This window comes from Microtus oregoni, unplaced genomic scaffold (genome assembly GCF_018167655.1).
Source record: "Microtus oregoni isolate MIOR12 unplaced genomic scaffold, Mior012 000017F_ref0000208, whole genome shotgun sequence".
NCBI classification, from domain to species: domain Eukaryota; kingdom Metazoa; phylum Chordata; class Mammalia; order Rodentia; family Cricetidae; genus Microtus; species Microtus oregoni.
Genome location: NW_024543076.1, coordinates 12188355 through 12209757, shown reverse-complemented (window position 1 = coordinate 12209757; position 21403 = coordinate 12188355). Strand labels below are relative to the sequence as shown.

Here is a 21403-nt window from a genome sequence, read left to right as displayed (position 1 = left end):
GGATTGGTATGTAAAATGAAAAAACAATGTTTTCTCTTTTAAAAAAATAAAATTAAATAGAAAGAAAGGAAAGAAAGAAAGAAAGAAAGCAAAAGAGAGAAGATGAGATAACACCACGGCCACATGGCAATACATGGGCTAATTAATAGAAATGGGTTAACTTAAAATGCCAGAACTTACTAGGAATATGCCTGAGACATATTCTGGCCAGTGTTGTAATTAATACAGCTTCTGTGTGAGTATTCGTGCCTGGGTGGCTGAGAAACGAAAGCACCGTCTCTGTCTACAAACAACCCCAACTCCTTAGCAGCAGATGGTTAAGCTGCCTAGCTTCTACAAGCTTTTATTTAAAACAGTCTAAGAAAAAAAAAAACAACAAAAAATCAATACAGCAAATCTCTACTGATATAAAGAAAGATTCTTTGTGAGTTGTTTAAACTTGATTTTGTCATGTATAGTACTCACTGCTAGCTGATTATCAAGACTCAGCACCTCATCCTCCGAGTACTAAGATATACAGGTCTATTTTATAAAATTAATCAACGTTTGAATGCATATTCTTTTGCATGAAGAAAAAGGCAGTAAGGCACACACATTCCTACCTTTAAAACTGTCTCATTGGTCAACAGTGCAACTTGCTTTTCTGAAGCTTGTTTTTCCACGTACCTAAAATTTTTGTCATCCCATACAGAAAAAGGGGAATATTAAGCAATTTGCATATTTGAATAGCATGTTGGAAAAATAACTACCTAGAATGGTTTCCCTATTTTTTATATTTCTGGTCAAAAATAAATTCAAGATAACAGTTCAAAATTGCCTTAATGATAATTATTGAAATCATAAAGGTGATATAATATCATTTCTAAAAGATAACTCTAGAGAACTTACAAATTATGTAAAATATTAGTAAAAATATTTTTTTTTTTTTTGGTTTTTTCGAGACAGGGTTTCTCTGTGGTTTTGGAGCCTGTCCTGGAACTAGCTCTTGTAGACCAGGCTGGTCTCGAACTCACAGAGATCCACCTGCCTCTGCCTCCCAAGTGCTGGGATGAAAGGCGTGCGCCACCACCGCCCGGCTAGTAAAAATATTTTTATGTTAAAATTTTAAATCCAACAAAGAACCTCCATTACTAAAAGCAGTATGGTTCTACACTGCAATAAACTAGCATTCCATTCCTCAGTCCAAAGCCAACAGAAGCTAGCATTTTTCATTTCATCCTAGTCTCTAGTATAAAATATATTAAATATAGACTCATCTTTTTACCTCCTAAATGATGGAAGGTGCCGGATGTTTTCACATTGATTAACTGAGAAAAATTTTACTCTTTTCTTGGCTTCTGGGAGATCACAGCACAGAACACTCAGGGGTTGCAAATAAAAATGTTCTAGTAGAGAAAGCTGAAAGAAATAATATTTTTTTTATAGTTTGGTAGTAAACATTTTGCCCTTTACCTTCTTAATTTTAACTCTTTTAAAAGCAAACGTATATATGGTTGGAGAGCATTTGCTGCTCTTGGAGATAAGAGGTTGGGTTCCCAGTAACTAGGAGCCAGTGACCATTTGTAACTTCAGCTCCTGAGAACTGGACACTTTCTTCTGGCCTTCAAGGCACTAACAGACTTATAAGACAAATACCAACGCACAAAAATAAAAATAACTATTAAAGCAATTATGTTACAATAACATCGCAACAGTACTTATAGACCTTTCAAGACTACAATTCTGTGGACAAGGTCAGAAAAAGTAATCTCAGAAATACATACTAAAAGAAAACAAAGCAAATAGATGAATACATTAGTGCAAAATTAGCTAAAAGTATTGCAAAAATTATATGGATGGGACTATTATATGATCTAAAGATCTAATAGATACTCAGAAGACATTACCCCAAATTATACTACCTGATCTCTCTGTTCAAATAAATAAAATGTTGCAGTTCAAATAAATACAATGCTATACCTACTGATAAGAGTAACAAAATTCTGTACCTTCAAATTCAGTTTTAACCCATCCAAAAAAAAAGTATATGCACTAGTAAAGAACTCAAATAATAGACTGCTGCTGTCTTCATAGAGATGACTTTCTAAATTCTACAGTGATTTAATAAGATTATCATTTTTTTTTTCTGATTTTAAGCAAGCTTGTTTATTCAGATTACCTTGTATCCCATTCTGTTTTCTGTAGCTATGATAAAGATCATGACCAAAAGCAATTTAGGAAAGAAAATAAAGGGTTTATTGGCTTAAATATTCCAACCACAGGCTGGGTGATGGTGGCACATGCCTTTAATCCTAGCACTTGGTAGGCAGAGACAGGTGGATCTCTGTGAGTTTGACGCCCGCCTAGATTACAAACCCAGTTCCAGGATAGTCAGAACTGTTTTACAGAGAAACCCTACCTTGAAAAACCAACCAAACAAACAAACCACAAAAAAACAAAAACCAACCACAGAACATTATTGAGGGAAGCAAGAGCAGTAATTCTCATAAGTAGAGATGGAACCACGGAGAAATGGGGTTTACAGGCTTGACTGGGCTTCCATTCAGCAACCTTTCTTATACCCAACCCCAGGATGAGCTGTCCAGAAGTGGCACCACTCACAGTAGGCTGTGCTTTCTCACGTTAATCAACTATCAAGAAAATGCCACTATGACATATCCAGTGTGGTAGAGGGATTTCTTCATTTGAGGTTCTTTCTTCCCAGGGAAACTTTACAACAAATTGACGAGAAACCAACACACCGTATTATTGGACTGATAGGACTTTAGAAGATAGCATTCCCCAAAGGAAGTTAATGATTTAACATGCTCTTATATATACAAATTTTAAAATATTTGGTTGGCTACAGGGTTGCTATGATGTTTTCTCTATTCTGAGTCTCTACAGAGCTGTTACACATGACTTCACCTGTCAGATGGCACTTCTGTGCCTAAGACAGTCACACTTAAGAGTTTCTAAGTTTCTAAGGATAAAAAGATTAAGATTTTCATATTAGACTTTTCCAATAAAGGTTATAATATACAGGTCTTAATGAAATTGACAACTGGCATGTACCCACAATGACTATACTTTGATAACTTAGGTAGTTCCCAAGAAAAGTAATTAATATTAACTTTTAAACAACTGAAAAATGGGGTTCTTTTTAGGTTAAAACCAATGTTATGAAGTTAAGATCAAGAATCAGTTTACACAATTTATATGACCCTAATGAGCATGCATTCACAATGCATACAAATAAATATTAACACACATTTATACTGAATAACAAAATATAGCATATCACTTATTTTCATATAACTAAAAAATGTGGCTTTACAGTTTGGAAAAATGTCAGCAGCAAAGGCCACAAACACACACAGAACAAAGCTGAAGACATCCATTCTCTGGCTCAGCAGAGAAGTCTGTTGGTCCCTAATAAGTGGCATTCCTTAGGTGAGTTCATCAAGTTCTAACCTCAATGGTTAAGACTCTAATGGAAAGAGCTCTTTTCCATTACTGATAACACAATGTTATCTTCTACAGGTGACTGCAAGGTAAGAAAGGAAAGGTGGGCCCTAGACTTTATTCTTTCTAGATCTTACTGTGAAAATGTCTTCATCATTATACTAGTCGATCGGGAATAATGCACACGACGTACAGATGGCGAACTTTCAAACTCACCAGTATTTCTTACCTTAAGTCCTTTGATGAAGTTTCGAATGGAGAAATCATGATATAAAAAGATGTTGGTCAGGACCTGTAATGCCTTTTTACTTATTTTAAAAGGAAATTGAGCTGTAAAAAGCAGCTGAAAGAGACAGAAGGGTGAAAGACATATTCCTTAGTCTTCATTTATCATGAACATGAAGGATAAATAGCAAGACACAACAAATATGAAAGCAATAGTAGCTATCTATACTGTTTCTTTTTTAAGATCAAACATCAAACAAATATAAATTTTACTACTTGAGAGTGAAAACACCAAAAAGCAATGAGCATTACAATCCCAGTGTGTGTGGAAGGCGATCTTACCAGGTAGTCCTGGCTGTCCTGAATTTACTATGTACACCAGGTTGACAAAAACAATAAAAAAATAAATAAAATCCACAGAGCTCTGCCTGCTCTTTCTCCCAAGTGCCACCATTCCCATGTTCAAACTACATTCTAAACCAAAGATGTCTGCCAGCTTCCATTAAATCCCTGATCTTCAAGTAATGTACATATATTTATTTAGTTATATAGTTAGCAGTATAACCTCTTTTCTCATACCAAAAGATTAAAAAATTGAGGCATTTTTTTGCTATCAAATAAGTCTTCTCTCCCATCTGATCCAAACTAGTGAAGAGTAGTAAGCTATCTGGTACTGAATGAGAACATATGAAGAACAGAAATGATTTCTCTTTTTGAAACTACAGAGCAACCTGCATTATTTGGTTAGTTTTCAATGAGCTACAGTGATGCTTTACATTTGAAAATCAAACCTTATACCAGAATTTTTTAACAAAAGTATATTTTCACAAGGACAGTTACATTTGGTTATAATGAGTCAATTTTAAACTGAAGTAATTTTTTCTAATGTGTCAATAAATCAGAATGCAATCTGCTGTGAACAGATGTGGAGAAGTGGTCAGTAGAGGACCAAACAGGTTGTCATTTTACCCTACACAACCATCAGTTTTCACAGACACATCTTACTGGAATCTAGGATGAATCTGTGGCAGTCGATAATAAAGAACCATACTGCTATTGACACAGAAATGTTATCGCAGTTAAAGTCTAAGTTTAGCAGCTGTTGCTAAGAGCAATGTGACAGTTGTCAAATTCCACAGAACAACCTCAGGGCTGGAGAGAGGGCTGGAGCTCATGAGCACCCATCAATCAACACCCTCTTCTGACCTCCAAAGGCCCTACATCTGTGTGGTGCACTTACATCTATGCGGACAAAACACTCACACAGATACAATAAAAGTAACCCTTAAAACACTTAAACCATCTTATCTAAAATATAAGGTCAAAACAGTCTGGTAATGGTCTGAAGTCCATAAATTCTGTAAAATTTTACTTATTACTTTTACAACTCAAATCCAGGGCTTGCCTTCTATACTGCCAGACAAGTGGTTGTTAGTGGGCTGTATCTCTAGATCTCTAAATTAATTTTAAAAGCCTAATCTTTTCAACTAAGTAATGAAAACAAGAATGAATATAGCTGGGTGGTGGTGGCACACGCCTTTAATCCCAGCACTCAGGAGGCAGAGGCAGGCGGCTCTCTCTCTGTAAGTTCGGGGCCAGACTGGTCTACAAGAACCAGTTCCAGGACAGGCTCCCAAAGCTACAGAGAAACCTTGTCTTGAAAAACCAAAAAGAATGAATAGATACATAAAATCACTTTCATAAAGCTTATTTTTATTTGAGAGGCAATTTTATACAGAGAGAGACTATTCAAGAATAAACATAATTTAATAAGAGTATTAAAAAATATGCAATAAGTTGAACAAAATCTGAGAGACACATGATTTATTGGTATCACTTCTTACAGACAATGGATGTCTGGTAGTGTGTGTTTCACTCCATGGCACGGGTGGTAAGCATAATTCCTTTTTACCTTATCAAGCATTACTGTCAGGTGCTCCTTGGAAGACAGAGACTGGAACAGCTCTATGCACAGCAGAGATGACACTGCATGAGGAAGCAGTCGATGGATAATAACCGGAGAAGTGGCGATTCCAAAAATGAGAATTAGTGGAAATTCATGCAGATGCTGACTGGTTTTTAAAGAAAGATACAAAAGCTTCTTCAGCAAATGTTTTTCAATATATTACACTTCAAAATGATTATTTTAAGACATTCTTATTAAGTTTTCTAGGTCATTCATTTGCTTTTTAAAGTGAAAAATAATAAAATGGCCACTTTCCATATTGATTCCAATCAATCCATATGTATCCTTTTCTTTTATAAACAAGGACACAGAGATCCATGAGATAACCAAAGTTCTGTAACAATGTGTCAATATCACTTAAAATACTCTTACTAACTTTGAGACTCACCTAGTCTTCCTCACATCAGTCTCTCCTTCCTTTTCACACATACATAGCTTTACACATATGTAAGGAATTTTTTAATGGACATCATTCAGAAGAATCATATCCCTTCCTTCTATTTCTGTCCTAAATATCCTGAATGTGATCATATCAGCAAGGCTAAGACAGAACAAACAGCAGCCATGCAGTGGAACTGCACTATTCATGAGGGGCTCTGCAGATCACACCTCTCTGCACTTCCCTCCTTCCTACTGCTTTTCAGTGTGGGCTGCATGGCCTTCTTTCTCCATTCACAGGAACTATAAGCACAGCACTGTCTTGCGTCTGCTCTATGTCCACAGCACTATCAAATCCAAGTTAAACACTGTTACACACCACATTGCACATCTGCAGAGAATGTTACAAAGTTTAAAAAATGTCTTAGGACATTAACCCAAGAAATACACTTCAACAATAGAGAATTTGCTCAGGCATGCATGAAGTCTTGGGTTTTATCCCCAGCCCAGGGGGGAGGGGTTATTAAGGGGATAGACGACTATATCTACAACTCATTATTCAATGAAACAAAATCCTAACAAAATCACATTCAAAGTAAGACTTTTTAGTATGTTAACTGACATACAGAATATGCATGACAAAGTTAATTATATCCTAACAAATATACAACAGAAGCAAATGTCATGGGAGTTTAAAATAGTAAAATAAAATTACTTCAATTTTAAGTCTCATAAGATTGCTTTAAAATACTCATGACATTTAAAAAAATCTTACTGCAAATATATAGAAATAAGATACTTTCATAATGAAAACAGTTAAGGAGGTAATATTTGTAAGATGAATGATATTTTATACCTTTTTACCAAGTTAACTAAGAACAGGTGAAATCTGTCTGGTCAACCTTATGCTAAAAACCAAGAAAATAATTTGCTACGAAGTCTTTGAACATTCACTTTTGGAAAAAAAAATCTAAAATAGTTCTGAATTTCATTAAGCTGGTCTTAAAATACTATGTTTTTAAGTTAAAAGTATTGTTTTCTTACCACAAAGGAAATTTTACACAAAAAGTCAAGTAATTGGATGTGAAGAGTTTAAAGGGATGGGAACAAGAAGAAGGGAGAGAAAGCTAAAGGAAAGTGAAACCAGATACACAACATGCCTTATGGAAATCTGCTACTTTGAATGCACAGGAAAATAAAACAGGGATCAGTGATACGGCCCAGCAAGTAAAGGCACACCTGGAGACCCGAGTGTGAGCACAGGACACCCATTTGCAGCTATCTAATCTCCACACATGCACATGGTACTTGGACACAAACAGCAGTAACAAATGAGAATACGAAGGCCAAGCAGTGCATCCTCTACCTGCTGATGATGATGAAGTCCTGGAGTACTTTCGTGCTGAAGCTCTCCATATTCTTCAGGATGAGCACAACAGGAGGACACTGCCATTGGCTACAGGTCGTCCTCTTTTTGCTTGTCAATTTGAGGCCTGTCGTCTAATGGAGGAGTTAAATTGTCAAACAATACCATAATGACACTTGTTAATGTATTTCTTTCTATATTTCACAATAACTGTTTTTATTTTCCCAAATAAATAAACAGTTACCAGCAGAATCTGTTTGTAGACCTGGTAACAGTAAGAAAAAGGTTCAGTATGACCCATAACACATAGGAGACAGATTTTCTGCTGAAAAACATAGGAAAAGAACCTTTAATCTTTGCTCTAACCTGAGCTTTGCTATCATTGTAAAGGCACAATAAATGCAGTATTATAAACTTTAAACCTTGAAATGGACACTAAGTATTTGGTCAAACCAAATTTAAAGACACTGGACTTAAATTACCATGAGTTTGATTTCTAAAAACATTAAGAGTTTGGATCAAATTAAGCTATTACCATAAGCATTCTTACATAAAACGCAATGAGATTTCATGTATGACTTCAGCAAAACACTAGAAAATTCACCCCAGTCCATGAAGACGCTCACAGTAGAATGACATCATACTTTGTTGAACATATATTATGTATTGCATTGTTTTGTTCAATAACCTTCTTTATACAGTAATGTTTCCCAAGAATTCTAAACATGGAACTAAAATTTAAAAATTACAGAATTACTCGTCAAGTACTAAATTGACAGCAGGAATAGGTGATATGTGTCTATGAAACAAAAGCAAATACTGAAGAACTTAGGGGGTAATATAAGGAAGTTATAGCTATTATTGCAGAAATAGAATTTCCAACAGAACAAACTTTGGATGTTTTCTCTTTGCCATTTCATGGACTTCTCCAACAAATATAATGTCTTCTAAGAATCTAAGCACTCACTAGTAATTAATCTACATACTAGAAGAATGCTTTCAAATTCTAGTAGCTTCAGAAAAAATAGCTACCACAAAACTGCTATCATTGCTCTACACACTTGTTTATCAGAAGGATGAGCTTCAACTGAAATAACCTGGGCCAGCCTCTGAACACCCAGTCTCCGGTACCTGTGTGGCAGTCGTGTACCAGCTGCAAAGGGAGTCCATTGAGTAGTTGGTCGTTCTGAAGGTCTTCACACTTCTCGTCTCTTTGGATTTTTCATCTACACAGCAGTCTATCAACTGTGAGGTCAACTTTTGTAAAAAATGTTTCACATCTGCAGAATATAAAAAGCAAGAAAACTTATCCATAGAAACCTTTGCTAAGCAGATTGCATTATTTGAGTAGAATATACTTTTTCTATATTTCATCAATATAGCTATCATGTGCTAAATACATTATTATTACTTTTTAGTACCCTTCCCTTAATATTTAAATTTCATCAAGGGTTGGACAGATTCAGCTAGTACTATACTTGTCTAGCGTGCACAAAACCCTAGAGCTGACTGCCAGTTCTAATAAATACAATGTTCTAATAAAAAAATAGTTCTAAATAAAAACAATGTGGTCAAGCATGCCTGAAATTCCTGGACTTGGGAGAAATTTAAGGTCATCTTCTGCTACATAGTAAATTCAATGAAAGCCTGGGTTATATAAAACCCTTTCTAAGTAAGATGAATAAATACATCTCATTAGTTCAGACTAAGATCAGATCAAAATTTATATGTATTATCTACAAGTGTCATCTAAGCAAATGTAGAGGCAGGAAATTATAAATTATTTTTTAGAATATCATGTATTTATCCTTAAAATCAAGAATTATTTTACTGATTATAAATCTTGATTTACACGCATTTAAAAAAGACATCCTTAAAAGACTGTAATTCTAATTTAGTACATTAAATCTGTTATCAGTCCAGATGCAAACAAATCTGAGTATGATAGTGTGTGCTCTTCATGATTTAATGGCTTTACAAACTCAAGTCTGGCTCTGCCTACAACTGTATGTTTAACCACTGATGGCCTCTGCAAGTGGAAAAACAAACGGACTTATGGCAATGGGTGAGACATGCACAGAGAGGAGGCCAGGCAGAGGAGGCAAGCACTGAAACAACTCACCAAAAACCACGCCATTTATATTTTACCTGGACAATCCTTAGCTTGCAGTGAGACTACATATGGTGTGACATTATTCTGAAGAGTCTCTGTTAGACTTCTGAATATTAAATCATGATCTGTGACATTCACACCTATGGGAAAATAAACAACATCATGTCATCATCTTTTTAATAATTTAACAAAGGGTATTTTTAAAAATTAAGTAAAGCACCAAATAAAAACAATTTAAAAATGCCATTTTCAATAGAAATCCAGAAATTTACAACATGATTGACTCTACTCACAGAATATGACATGGCTAAAGGAAATGTGGTACAGTTTACTCCTGAACAGCCTAAGGTAGTTCTCAACATAGTTCTTACTGAGATGGGAAACCTACTGGAGTAAGTTTGGCTGCTGTCTACCCCTGCCTCTCGAGGTAAAGCATTGTGTTAACGGCCCACTATTCCATAATACACTATCTCCCATATTTCTACATGGTATGGTGATGAGAATCTCAGGCCCCAGTTTGCACCTGCTGCATAGGAGGTAGTCACCTAGCACCTACAAACAGGGTGAAGATATGCTAATATCTTCAGGATATGCTAATGTAGTTCCGCTCCTTTTTTGTACTTTAGAGGACGCCTGGGATAGAGCTCTAACTCAGCACACGTGACAGAGAGGGCATAGAAAGATGTGAACTTGACTAAAGTCATTCACCTGGTTACCTAGGAAACACATGCTAATGAATTTACCTTCAGTTTACGTTTTGGTATAAAGGCTGTTTGGAAAATAAATGCAAGGAATTTTCAGGATGTGAACTCAGGATTTCATGAAGGATCACTGAAAATCTCCCTCCTGATAAAGCTATGTGAGTTGTGTCTTTAATACCAGGCCTCCCCTCTGGTCTGAAAAAATAATTTATGGTCTGGACTGGCACCAGACCCCGACACTTACTATACACAAAACCCTTGAATCCATGAGCCAAACATTTTCTTTCGTTAAGCTGATTATCTATCTTTTTGTCAGTATTGAAATGTTAATACAACTAATTTGTTCAATTCTTCCTTTGAAAAGATTATTAAGCATATATAACTGACCTTGGAAAATAGCTCAGGAGCAATTTCATTCCTTATCAAAGTCACACAGAAATCACTAGTCATTTAAGTACAAGGAACTAAACAATCTAACCCTGTTGTGACTTCACTTAAAAACTGAGGATAAAAAGATGCTACTATTATTTAAATCGCAGTAGTTAACTGAAAAGTGTAGACTAATTTCTGAGACAACTGAAACAAAATTAAAACTTTGGGTCTTTGGTATTTATCAAAGTATCTTTTCACTTAGAAAAACATCAGTTTTTTTAATATTTATTTATTTATTATGTATACAATATTCTGTCTGTGTGTATGTCTGCAGGCCAGAAGAGGGCACCAGACCTCATTACAGATGGTTGTGAGCCACCATGTGGGTGCTGGGAATTGAACTCAGGACCTTTGGAAGAGCAGGCAATGCTCTTAACCACTGAGCCATCTCTCCAGCCCCCCCTCTCCCCCCCCAAAAATCAGTTTTTGGTGCTCTCTACAAAGTACATCAGAATTGGCAGGAAATGTCTCCACTAGTTTGGAATTCATTCTATTAAGTGGTACCTTCCCTAACTAACAATTTGTGACTTACAATCCAGGACAGTCTGGTCTACAGATTGAGTTCTAGGATAGTCTGGGAGACAGAGAAACCCTGTCTTAAAGAGAGAGAGAGAGAGAGAGAGAGAGAGAGAGAGAGAGAGAGGAAGAGAAGAGAAGAGGAAAGGAGGGAGGGAGGGAGGGAGGGAAGGAGGGAGGGAGGGAAGGAGGACGAACAAACGAACAATTCTTTGACATTTTGGCAGATAGCAGCACAAATATTCAACCTGCTTTAAATTTGCCAGACAAGTCATAGGATATAGAAAACAATTTCAGAATCATTCATGCCAGCAATAAAACCTCTTTAAAAATTCCAGAAAACAAATATACTAGCAGACAAATTTACATTTTGCCTCTCTCTCTCTCTCTCTCTCTCTCTCTCTCTCTCTCTCTCTCTCCTTTTAGCAGGTATAGTTGTTTGAATGTGAGCGGCCCCTACATGCTCATATATCTAAATGCTTGTCCCAGCTGGTGAAACTGTTCTGGGAAAGATTAGATGTGGCCTTGTTGGAGGTGTGGTCGTGCTGGAGGAGGTGTGTCACTGGGGTGGGCTTTGAGGTGTAAAGGCCCATGCTAGACCCAGTCTCCCTCTCTCTGTCTACAACTTGAGGATAAGATGTGAGCTCTCAGCTACTGCTACAGCACCATGCCTGCCTGCCCCTCATCATGATGGTCTGGACTCACCCTCTGAAACCTTAGATGGTGACAAGGTCTTAAAGTGTCCCAGGGAATTATCAGGTGAACCTGGGCGAGAAGTGGCTTTGGTTGGAAAGAAATTATAGAAGGAACATGTGGGTCCGAATCTTAATTGCATTCTGGTCATAGTACCCTCCAAACATCCCCCACAGGAATTTTGGTGGAGAGGGAAGATACTATCTTCATCCATAGAAACTAAGTAAAAAATAAAAATCTTATGTGGAAAAGGTCTCTGAGTTAATTCCAAAAGGAAAATTGAGACTTTGTCAATCATCAGGAATAGACCAGCAGAAATTATAGTACTTTCTAACAATAAGGAAATTGATAAACTATGGGAAGAAAGGGAACTCTGGCAAAGAGCATGTATTAATTTTTGGGGGGAGAGATTAACAACTATCCCAAAAGCAAGAGAATCCAATTTTCCAACTTATAAAGACGACTAATTGATTTCCTCCTCCTAAAAAAAAAGAGGACTAACTGGATCCTTCCTCATATTGTACAGGACACACCAATAACTGGAGCCGCTACATTCTATACTGATGCAAGTAAGTCATGAAAGGCAGGTTAAAAAAATCAGAAAATTTAAGTAAAGTAGATCAAAGCCTTCATTATTTTGTCTAAAAGTCAAAACTATATTCTATTCTCATGGTACTAAGGGATTTTAAAGGACCTTTCAACATAGTTACTGATTCACAATATGCAGAAAGTTGTTTTACATATGAAAACTGATGGATTTATAACAGATGACACAGAAATGACTTTATTAATTATTCAGTAACCAGATATAATCAGAAATAGGAATCATCCCGCTGAAGGTCTCAGAATTTCATAAAAACATCATGGCAATAGCTAAGGTTTAAAAAAAGACCTTTTCATCATGTGGCAACAAGCCAAGGAAATCTTGTTCTTTATACAACCAAACACCACTATCTGCAGGAAGTAACCCCAAAGGGAACTCAAACGAATGAAAGTTGGCAGATGGATGTGTTCCATTTTGTAGAACTGGAAAACTTTTTTTTTTTTTTTTTTTTTTGGTTTTTCGAGACAGGGTTTCTCTGTGGCTTTGGAGCCTGTCCTGGAACTAGCTCTGTAGACCAGGCTGGTCTCAAGCTCACAGAGATCCGCCTGCCTCTGCCTCCCGAGTGCTGGGATTAAAGGCGTGCGCCACCATCACCCGGCTATATATTTTACTTTTAAAGATTTATTTATTTTTTATGTACACAGTGTTCAGCCTCCATGTATGCCTGCAGGCCAGAAGAGGGCGCCAGATCTCATTACAGATGGCTGTGAGCCACCATGTGGGTTGCTGGGAATTGAACTCAGGACCTCTGGAAGAACAGTCAGTGCTCTTAACCTCTGAGCCATCTCTCCAGCCCAGAACTGGAAAACTAAAGTATGTATACCACACCATTGATACCTATTCAGGTTTTCAATGGACAACTGCTCTGAGCTTAGAAAAGGCTGATTCTGGTAATCGCACATTGACTAGAAGTTATGGCCATTACAGGTATACCTGAACAAATAAAGACAGTCAATACTCCAGCATATATCTCTAAGAAAATGAAAGTTTGTTGCTTATTATAATATAAAGCATATTACAGGTACACCACACAATCCTATAGGGCAGGCAGTTATAGGAGGATCAAACAAAAATCTAAAGGCTATATTAAATAAACAAAAAGGGATGATAAATACCGCCAGAAATAGATTGCATAATGCTTTATTAATTTTGAATTTTCTAAATGCTAATGATAAAGAAACAAAAGCTGCAGAAAGACATCGGATAGTAAAAAAAACTATAGAAATAAATCAGCCAATATATTTTAAAGGTGTATTGATCTCAGAATTGAAATCAGGACATGTATTACATTGGGGAAGGCAATTTTCCTCAGGAGAAGAAAAGCTATGGACACCATCAAAATTGATAAAATTTTATTTGAACAAGAGACACCTCTTGATTACAGGAGATAATAGTTCATTAAGCACCAATTAAAAAAATATGCACAGGCATGCAAGAATAAACAGATGCATACATACCAAGAATAAGAGCAGCAGTTGGAATTTCTCTGAGTTTCATTTGACAGCCCCAGTTTCTTGAATTCTTCTGGAAATCAGAATGGGACTTTTGCAGAAATTCAATTAGGTTATCAAACAAGTTTTTATTTAATTCCTCCTGTAATTGCTGCAATGAAAACAAAATTTCATGAATTATTAATTAATAGTAGTAATCTGGCATTTCTTTCCCTAGCCTATTTAGGGTCCTATTGCGGGGAACAGGCAACTCTTACAATTGAAATCATTTAATTGGGGCTGGCTTACATTTTCAGAGGTTTACTCTATTATCATCATGGTGCTAAATGGCAGTGTGCAGGCAGACATGGTGCTGGAGAAGTAGCTGAGGGTCCTACATCTTTCTTACAGGCAACAGGAATTGGTCAGAGATACTAGGCATAGCTTGGGAATACATGAGACCTCAAAGCTTGCTTCCACAGTGACACACTTCCTCCAACAAGGTCACACCTACTCCAAAAAAGCCACACACCTCACAACAGTGCCACTCATTTTGGGGGCCATTTTCCTTCAAACCATCATATCTGGTGTAAGGAAATTTCTATTTTTTTCTTCCCTTTGAATGTTCAGTAATTTCAGTTGGGTGGCAATAAATTAAGAGGGTAAAAAAGCCCCACAAATATATCAACACACAATGTATTGAAAGGCAATAAAAGAAGGAGAAAACTTCACACAAATATCTTCAGACACAGTGTATTGAGAGTTAACAGAAGGGGGAAACACACAAATATATAAACACACAATGAGGAGTACACAATGAATTGGGAGGGAAGAATAGAAGGGCAAGATGGCTGAACCTTAAACTGAATTCTGTTTGTTTTGTTTTTTGAAATAGGATTTCTTTGTGTAATAGCTCTGGCTGTCCTGGAACTTGCTTTTTAAACCAGGCTGGCCTGAAACTCACAAACATCTGCCTGCTTCTGCCTCCCAAGTACTGGGATTAAACACATGTGCCATCACTGCCCACTGAATTCTGATATATACAACATTTTCAGTGGTGCTGCTAGGGTTGAGGGGGACAGGATGAAGTCTGGGAGAAACTGGAACCATCTACTGTAGGCTGAAGAGGTAATTTATTTGAATCAAAGCACTATCTGGTGAAACAGAGGGTGACAGGAAGCAAAGTAAGGTAGAAGGACAAATTGTAGAAATAAGAAAGAAAGCACAAAACATTGGATAACTACTACACAGCTAAGTATGAAAGAATCAAACACGAGAGGAACAGAGGCTGCACAAACAGGTAAAAGTCTCAGTCGTGAAACAAACACCATGATTTTAAAGGATTTGGACTTTATACTATATGGAGGACACCCAAACAGTTTATAAGAAGTGAAAGGCTAATTTGGCACCACTGTGAAGGTCAGAGAGTAAAGGAGGCAGAACTGGTAAGGGGGGCTATATAAAACACATCCCAAAGTCTGGGATACAGCTGCATTTGCCTCAAACAGGGGACTGAGCTAGTGGCAGATTAGAAGGATGTCAGAACACACGCTATAGGGATATTAAGAAATGAAGACAGACAGGAGCTTGTGAGATAGTTGAGCAGTTAAAAGAGCAGAGTGCTCAGGCTGAGGACTGCAGCTCAGTTCCCAGTGGAAGACCTGATGTTAACTCTAACCCAGTGAATCCAGTGCCCTTCTCCTGGCCTCTGAGGCACCTGCACTCATGTGCACCCACCCACCCATACACAAGATAACAACAAGTAAAATAAATCTTAGGAAAAGAAAACTAGAAGATAACCTAACCTGGAGACCATACACTCAAGTATCTTCAAGGACTACATGGAAAGCATCAAAGAGCAAAGTGAAGTATAAAGTGATAAAGATAGATGGGAAACAGTAAGAGACTAGAAAGTGTCGGCTGGAAAGATGGCTCAGTGGGTAAGAGTGCAGACTGTACAAGTTTAAGGTCCTCAAAATTCCCAGCGCCCACTAAAAAGCTCTGTGTAACTTTCACTCAAAACCAAAACATGTTATGCTTAACTAGTGCTAAAGTTAATGCTTAACATTAGCTGAGCAGATTAAGCTGTTGGCACTGGAGCTACTGACTCGCTGTACTGGAGATACTCACAGGCAGAACGTGTAGTGTTCTAGGTCAGCCTGAGCTAGCGTTAAGACCATGTCTCAAGGGGAAACCAAAACAAACAACCATGAAAACTGAATGTCAGACCAAGTTTAGAATTCACTTCCTTTCAGACTTGTGGAACGTCTTTCCTTTAAGAGAGAGTGTCATCACAGTAGGGCTCTGTCTTAGCAACTATCCTGTCCCAGTAACTCAGGCTATGCCTAATATTTAGAACATGACAAATTATTTTCTTTGAGATATAAAAGTTGTGTTTGGTTGTAACTTCTCATTTTCTATGCATAATCTAATAAATCTTAGAAATATGGGAAGTAACAAATATAAGATTTACAGTATTTTACTATAGAAATGTAAAAAGGAAATTATTCACCTCTGTTTCAGATTTCATCCGTTGCCATAGCAAGTGATACGTTTCAAATCGAAGTTTACTGTCCTCAGACCCAAGTATCTCATTATTAAAATAATCCTCTTAAAAAAGAGAAACAGAAACTCAGTTTGTTTTTTAACACAATAAAATTAAGAAACTGTACAGAGACACAGAGCATAGAGAGGGTATCAAAGCATTTTATGCAAATCAAAAAAATCATGTATTTTTTCTATCCACTTGGAGAAAAATGGTGTACTTAATCTTTCGTATTTAATTTTGTCACATTTTTATAATATTAAAAAGGACCATATAAAATTGCAAAGTTCTATTCCTTACAAATCTCTAAGCTTCTACTTAAGGATTTTCAGTTCAAGGTATATACGCACAACATTAATGTTTGCATCCACATTCTCATCTTCTTTAACTTGTGATTACTTTCAACTCTTCTCTACTCAACAGTTTTTCAGATTGTTTTGTTCCACTGACATAGTTTAGTCTAGTCTTTGGTTTAATATGTATTTTTTTCTTTTTTGTTGAAAGGTATGTGCATTGCTAAGAAAGACAGAAGAGGGTGTTGAATCCCTTTGACTGGAGCTAACAACAGATGGTTGTTAGATGCCATGTGGGTGCTGAGAGGATTTAACCAACAAAAATGCTTGGAACAGTCCAGCACATAAAAAATGCTTTATAATGTTACCAAATTTGTTATAATTACATTGCTGGTGGCTTCACATGTATGGTATATGCCTCAAATATACATGAATAAATAAATGAAGGAATAAATCCTTAATTTTCTTTAAACTATTTCTGGTAAGTTGAATCACCTCCAACATTAAGAAGGTTTGCTTATAACCACACTTAAAGTTTTAAGAAGATTTAGGGGAACAAAATCAACAAGTGGATAGGTTAAGATACTTTACCGATTGGCACAGAGATCTTTCTTTTCTTGAAGTCTGGTTTAAACACAAAACAGCCCTATTTAAGGAAAAAAAGAAGAAGAAAAGAAGAAATAAAGCACAAAGTCAAATTAGGCAAAGCAGACAAATCTAATTACCCGAACACTTTGTAAAAAAACAAGTTCTTTAAAAGGGGAGTTTTTCTTAGAAATACAAAGGAAAGATGCCTTCAACAACTGTGCATGTCTTCCTCCTCAGTCCATCAGCTGCTCTCACACGCTTCAGGACCCGCTCTAACAAGTAGGCAATCTTTTTTAGCTCAAGTTTCATAAAACCTAGGTGGGAAATAACATTAAATTATACATTAAAATAAAGATTAAGTGCCAGGCAGTGTTGGCACACACCTTTAATCCCAGCATTTGGGAGGCACAGACAGGCATTTCTCTGTATTCAAGGGCAGCCTGGACTACAGAGAGAGACCTGGTCTACAGAGCCAGGGCTACCCAGAGAAACTCTGTCCAAAGAGCCAAAAAATAAAAATAAATAAATAAAGATTAAGTTTAAAACACTGATACTCTCCCATTCCAAATGATTTATTTAATTAACTCCAAGTATCTACAACCAGGATGTAAGTAGATAATTTTGGCTCGTTTCACCCAGCATCGTTTTTCAATGAATAAACTCCTTTCCACTTATCCATTACCGTCTGGCTCCAAACTCATCATTCACCTCTGTAATCCTGCACTTAGGAAATTGAGGCAAGAGCACTGCCATGACTGAGGCTAGCCTGGTTTATAAAGTGAACTCCAGGCCCCTGGACAATACAATAAACAATTTTTCAAAAAGAGAAAAACTAGGGCATGGTTTACACACTTGTAATCTTAGTGCTTGTGGAGACAGAAGAACCAAGAGTTCAAATCATCTTCCCTTACACGAGTTTGTGGCCAGTCTCGCTATGCAACCAAATGAAATCAAACCCTCATCTCTTGTGGTGAACCCTCCCGGATTCTCTCGCAAGAAATGCTTCTCCCGAGATCTCAGGATTCAAACATATTTGCTTTGTCTCCCTGATAAATTTTGAGCATATTTCCAGCACAGATAGATTTTACTTATAACCACCTCCTCAATGTTTATGGATCGGTATGAATAAATAAATGGCTGTCTAATTCTCCTGGTAATTTTCTAGCCACATTAAGCTTCTTATTATTATATTTGACTATTGGTACTTGGCATCTAAGTTTCTAGCTGTGGTGTATTCTACCAAAATGAAAGCTGCATTTTATGGATAGCCTCCAAGATTTCCGTTTGGAAAATGAGCTAAAAGGAATAAAATGACAAAAAAGTCATCTCCGACTAGTGTTAGACACCTGTGTAAAATATAAAGTGGCCATGTGGATTACATGTTTCAAATTAATTTGTACCTTGTATTCTTATATTTGCAACTAGCAGAGCTATGTGAACTACTTGTACATATTTTGGAGAAGTACCTTGTACCATCACAAGCTATTACTGCACCTTTCCCTAGGGACCTGCACATCAGCAAGGGTAGCGCCGACACAGCAGAACACGGAGAGTTCTAGCATGGGTATTAATTTCATGAACATTAGCACAAGGACAGGAACAAAAGCAATGAGTACTAACATAAACACGTCAACAGTAATATGGTTCACCATGTTAGACTAGAAGGCCATCAGCCGAAACAGAAGGGAAAAGGAGCTAGGTAGTTGTGGCGCACGCCTTTAATTCCAGCTCTCTGGAGGCAGAGGCAGGTGGATCTCTGTGAGTGTGAGGTCTACAGAGCGAGTTCCGGGACAGCCACAACTGTTTTATGAGAAACCCTGTCTTGAAAAACAATAAAACAAGACAGACCAAAAAATATTTATATAAGAAAAATAACAACACCTGATATGTTTAAGGAGAAAAATAAATTAAAACTTTGGCATTTCCATCCATGAGTTACTGAAATGGTCCTGCAAAGTTCCTGTTTATATAAGGTCTACTTCATATTCATTCATCAACATAGCTACTTCTTTTACTTAATAATTTTTTTTTTCTTTTGGTTTTTCGAGACAGGGTTTCTCTGTGGCTTTGGAGCCTGTTCTGGACCTAGCTCTGTAGAGCAGGCTGGTCTCGAACTCACAGAGATCTGCCTGCCTCTGCCTTCTGAGTGCTGGGATTAAAGGCGTGCGCCACCATCGCCCGGCTTACTTAATAATTTTTTAAGATGTATTTATTTTAGGTATATGGAGATTTATCTGCATGGATGTGCAGGTACACCTGCTCGCCAGAAGAGGGCGTTATAAATGGTTGTCAGTCATCATGTGGGTGCTGGAAATTGAAAGGACCTTTGGAAGAGCTGCCAAAGCTCTTGACCTCTGAGCCATCTCTCTAGCCTGCCAACAGATCTATTTCTGTTAGAAGGCAAAAAAGAAAGAAAGAAAGAAAGAAAGAAAGAAAGAAAGAAAGAGGAAAAAGAAAAACGCTTTTCTGGAAAAAATTCTCATTTTCTGTAAATTTTAGAATAAGAGGGCTAAGGCTGGGGACGCAGCTCAGCAATGGAGCACTTGCTCAGCACGCACAAGCTACAGAATTATATCCAGAACTAGGAAAGAAAAAGAAATGAAGTTTTATGCAACGGCATGATTAGGAGATAGGGCACCTAAAATACCTGGAACTTTGTAGTCAAGGACAAATAAAAATAGGAATAACCGTAATAAAAACACGAGCACAGTTAAAAATCTGTTTTTCTAGCAACATCTTTAAAAACCTTATATTAGGGATGGGGTATGGTGGTGCACATCTTTAATCCCAGCACTTGGGGGATATAGACAGGACCACTTGTAAAGTGTCTCCATTTTGGTTGAACTGTGACAATTTCTGTAACTGTAATTTGGCTTCTTGAACTAAAGTAACTTGTTTCTTAGCCAGGTGGTGGTGGCACAGGCCTTTAATCCCAGCACTCAGGAGGCGGTGGCAGGTGGATCTCTATGAGTTTGAGGCCAGCCTGGACTACAGAGTGACTTCCAGGACAGCCAGGACTACACAGAGAAACCCTGTCTCAAAACAAAAAGGTAATTTGTTTCTATATTCTTTTCTTCCCTGTTCCACACCCTTAGAAGTGCCCAAGGAGGGAAGGTGTTTATTTATCCCCTAAAATTCATGAACTGAGCATACACTGGTTACTTTGAGCAACCATGAACTGAGGGTCAACACAGAAAACATTTCAATCTCCTCCAGAACCCTCATCCTGGGAAAACTTTGAAGGGACTTCCTCTGCCATGTGGGCCAGAACTCTCCTCGCACTGTCTGCCATGCTGTCTGCCTACCTGTCTGTGGTGTAAATACCACATCTAAGAAATCCCTCTTAAGAAGGCCAATCCCGCGCAGTATCACCCCTGAACTCCGAACACAAACCCTTTCAGAACTTTATCAGCTTTATCAGACAGTTTAACTCAGGAGTATCCCTCTGTACTTAAAACAGAAGACTTTCTTTACAGGGCATAGTAGCACAGTCTAGTAGAACTTGCTTTAACATACATGTGCTATCGAAACATGGTAGGGGCTAACGGCAAACTTAGTTTTAAGTTATCTTAACTCAAACGCAATAAGCAACAGGCTGCTAGGGGGCCTCCTCTTATAAACTATATTTTGATTTGCACTCCCTGCCATCTAGGCAGTCCATGACACCCCAACACGAACACTTTTTTGAATTACATTTTGGGAGGGGGGGTGTTCGAGACGGGGTTTCTCTGTATAGCTCTGGAGCCTGTCCTGTAGCCCTAGAACCAGAAAGATCCGCTAGGAATAAAGGCGTGAGCCACCACTCTCAGGCCCCTGATTTACATTTTTGTTCTTTTTTTTCCCCCCCTAATGTCCCTTTCTCCACTCTCGGGTTATCCTGATTTTTCTATGTGCTATTTTATTTCTATATTCTAAGGCAAAGGACGTGTCATTCTGCTCTCCCACCCGAGGGCTTTACATTCCAGCCAAGATTCTTATTTTTCAGAGCTTAGCCAAACTGTCACTTTCTCTAAAGCTTCGCTGGTCTCCTGGCAATCCTGGTTCATCGCTCTTCTCTCAGAACCTTTCCCCTTATTAATACGAAGATCTGCTGCTTATTAATATTCCTG

At 37.5% G+C, this 21403-nt stretch overlaps 1 protein-coding gene across 1 annotated transcript in view; it reads right to left on the bottom strand.

The window, feature by feature from the left end:
* Orc3 (origin recognition complex subunit 3) overlaps nt 1–21403 on the bottom strand; it is a 45175-nt gene that overhangs the window by 23437 nt on the left and 335 nt on the right. Inside the window, exons 2-11 of the mRNA XM_041667452.1 lie at nt 17298–17352; nt 16381–16478; nt 13896–14040; nt 9528–9632; nt 8511–8659; nt 7380–7513; nt 5582–5741; nt 3674–3787; nt 1265–1398; nt 603–666 (exon numbers count right to left, since the gene is read on the bottom strand). Coding sequence (XP_041523386.1) covers nt 603–666; nt 1265–1398; nt 3674–3787; nt 5582–5741; nt 7380–7513; nt 8511–8659; nt 9528–9632; nt 13896–14040; nt 16381–16478; nt 17298–17352 — 1158 coding nt within the window. The remainder of the gene's footprint in view (nt 1–602; nt 667–1264; nt 1399–3673; nt 3788–5581; nt 5742–7379; nt 7514–8510; nt 8660–9527; nt 9633–13895; nt 14041–16380; nt 16479–17297; nt 17353–21403) is intronic.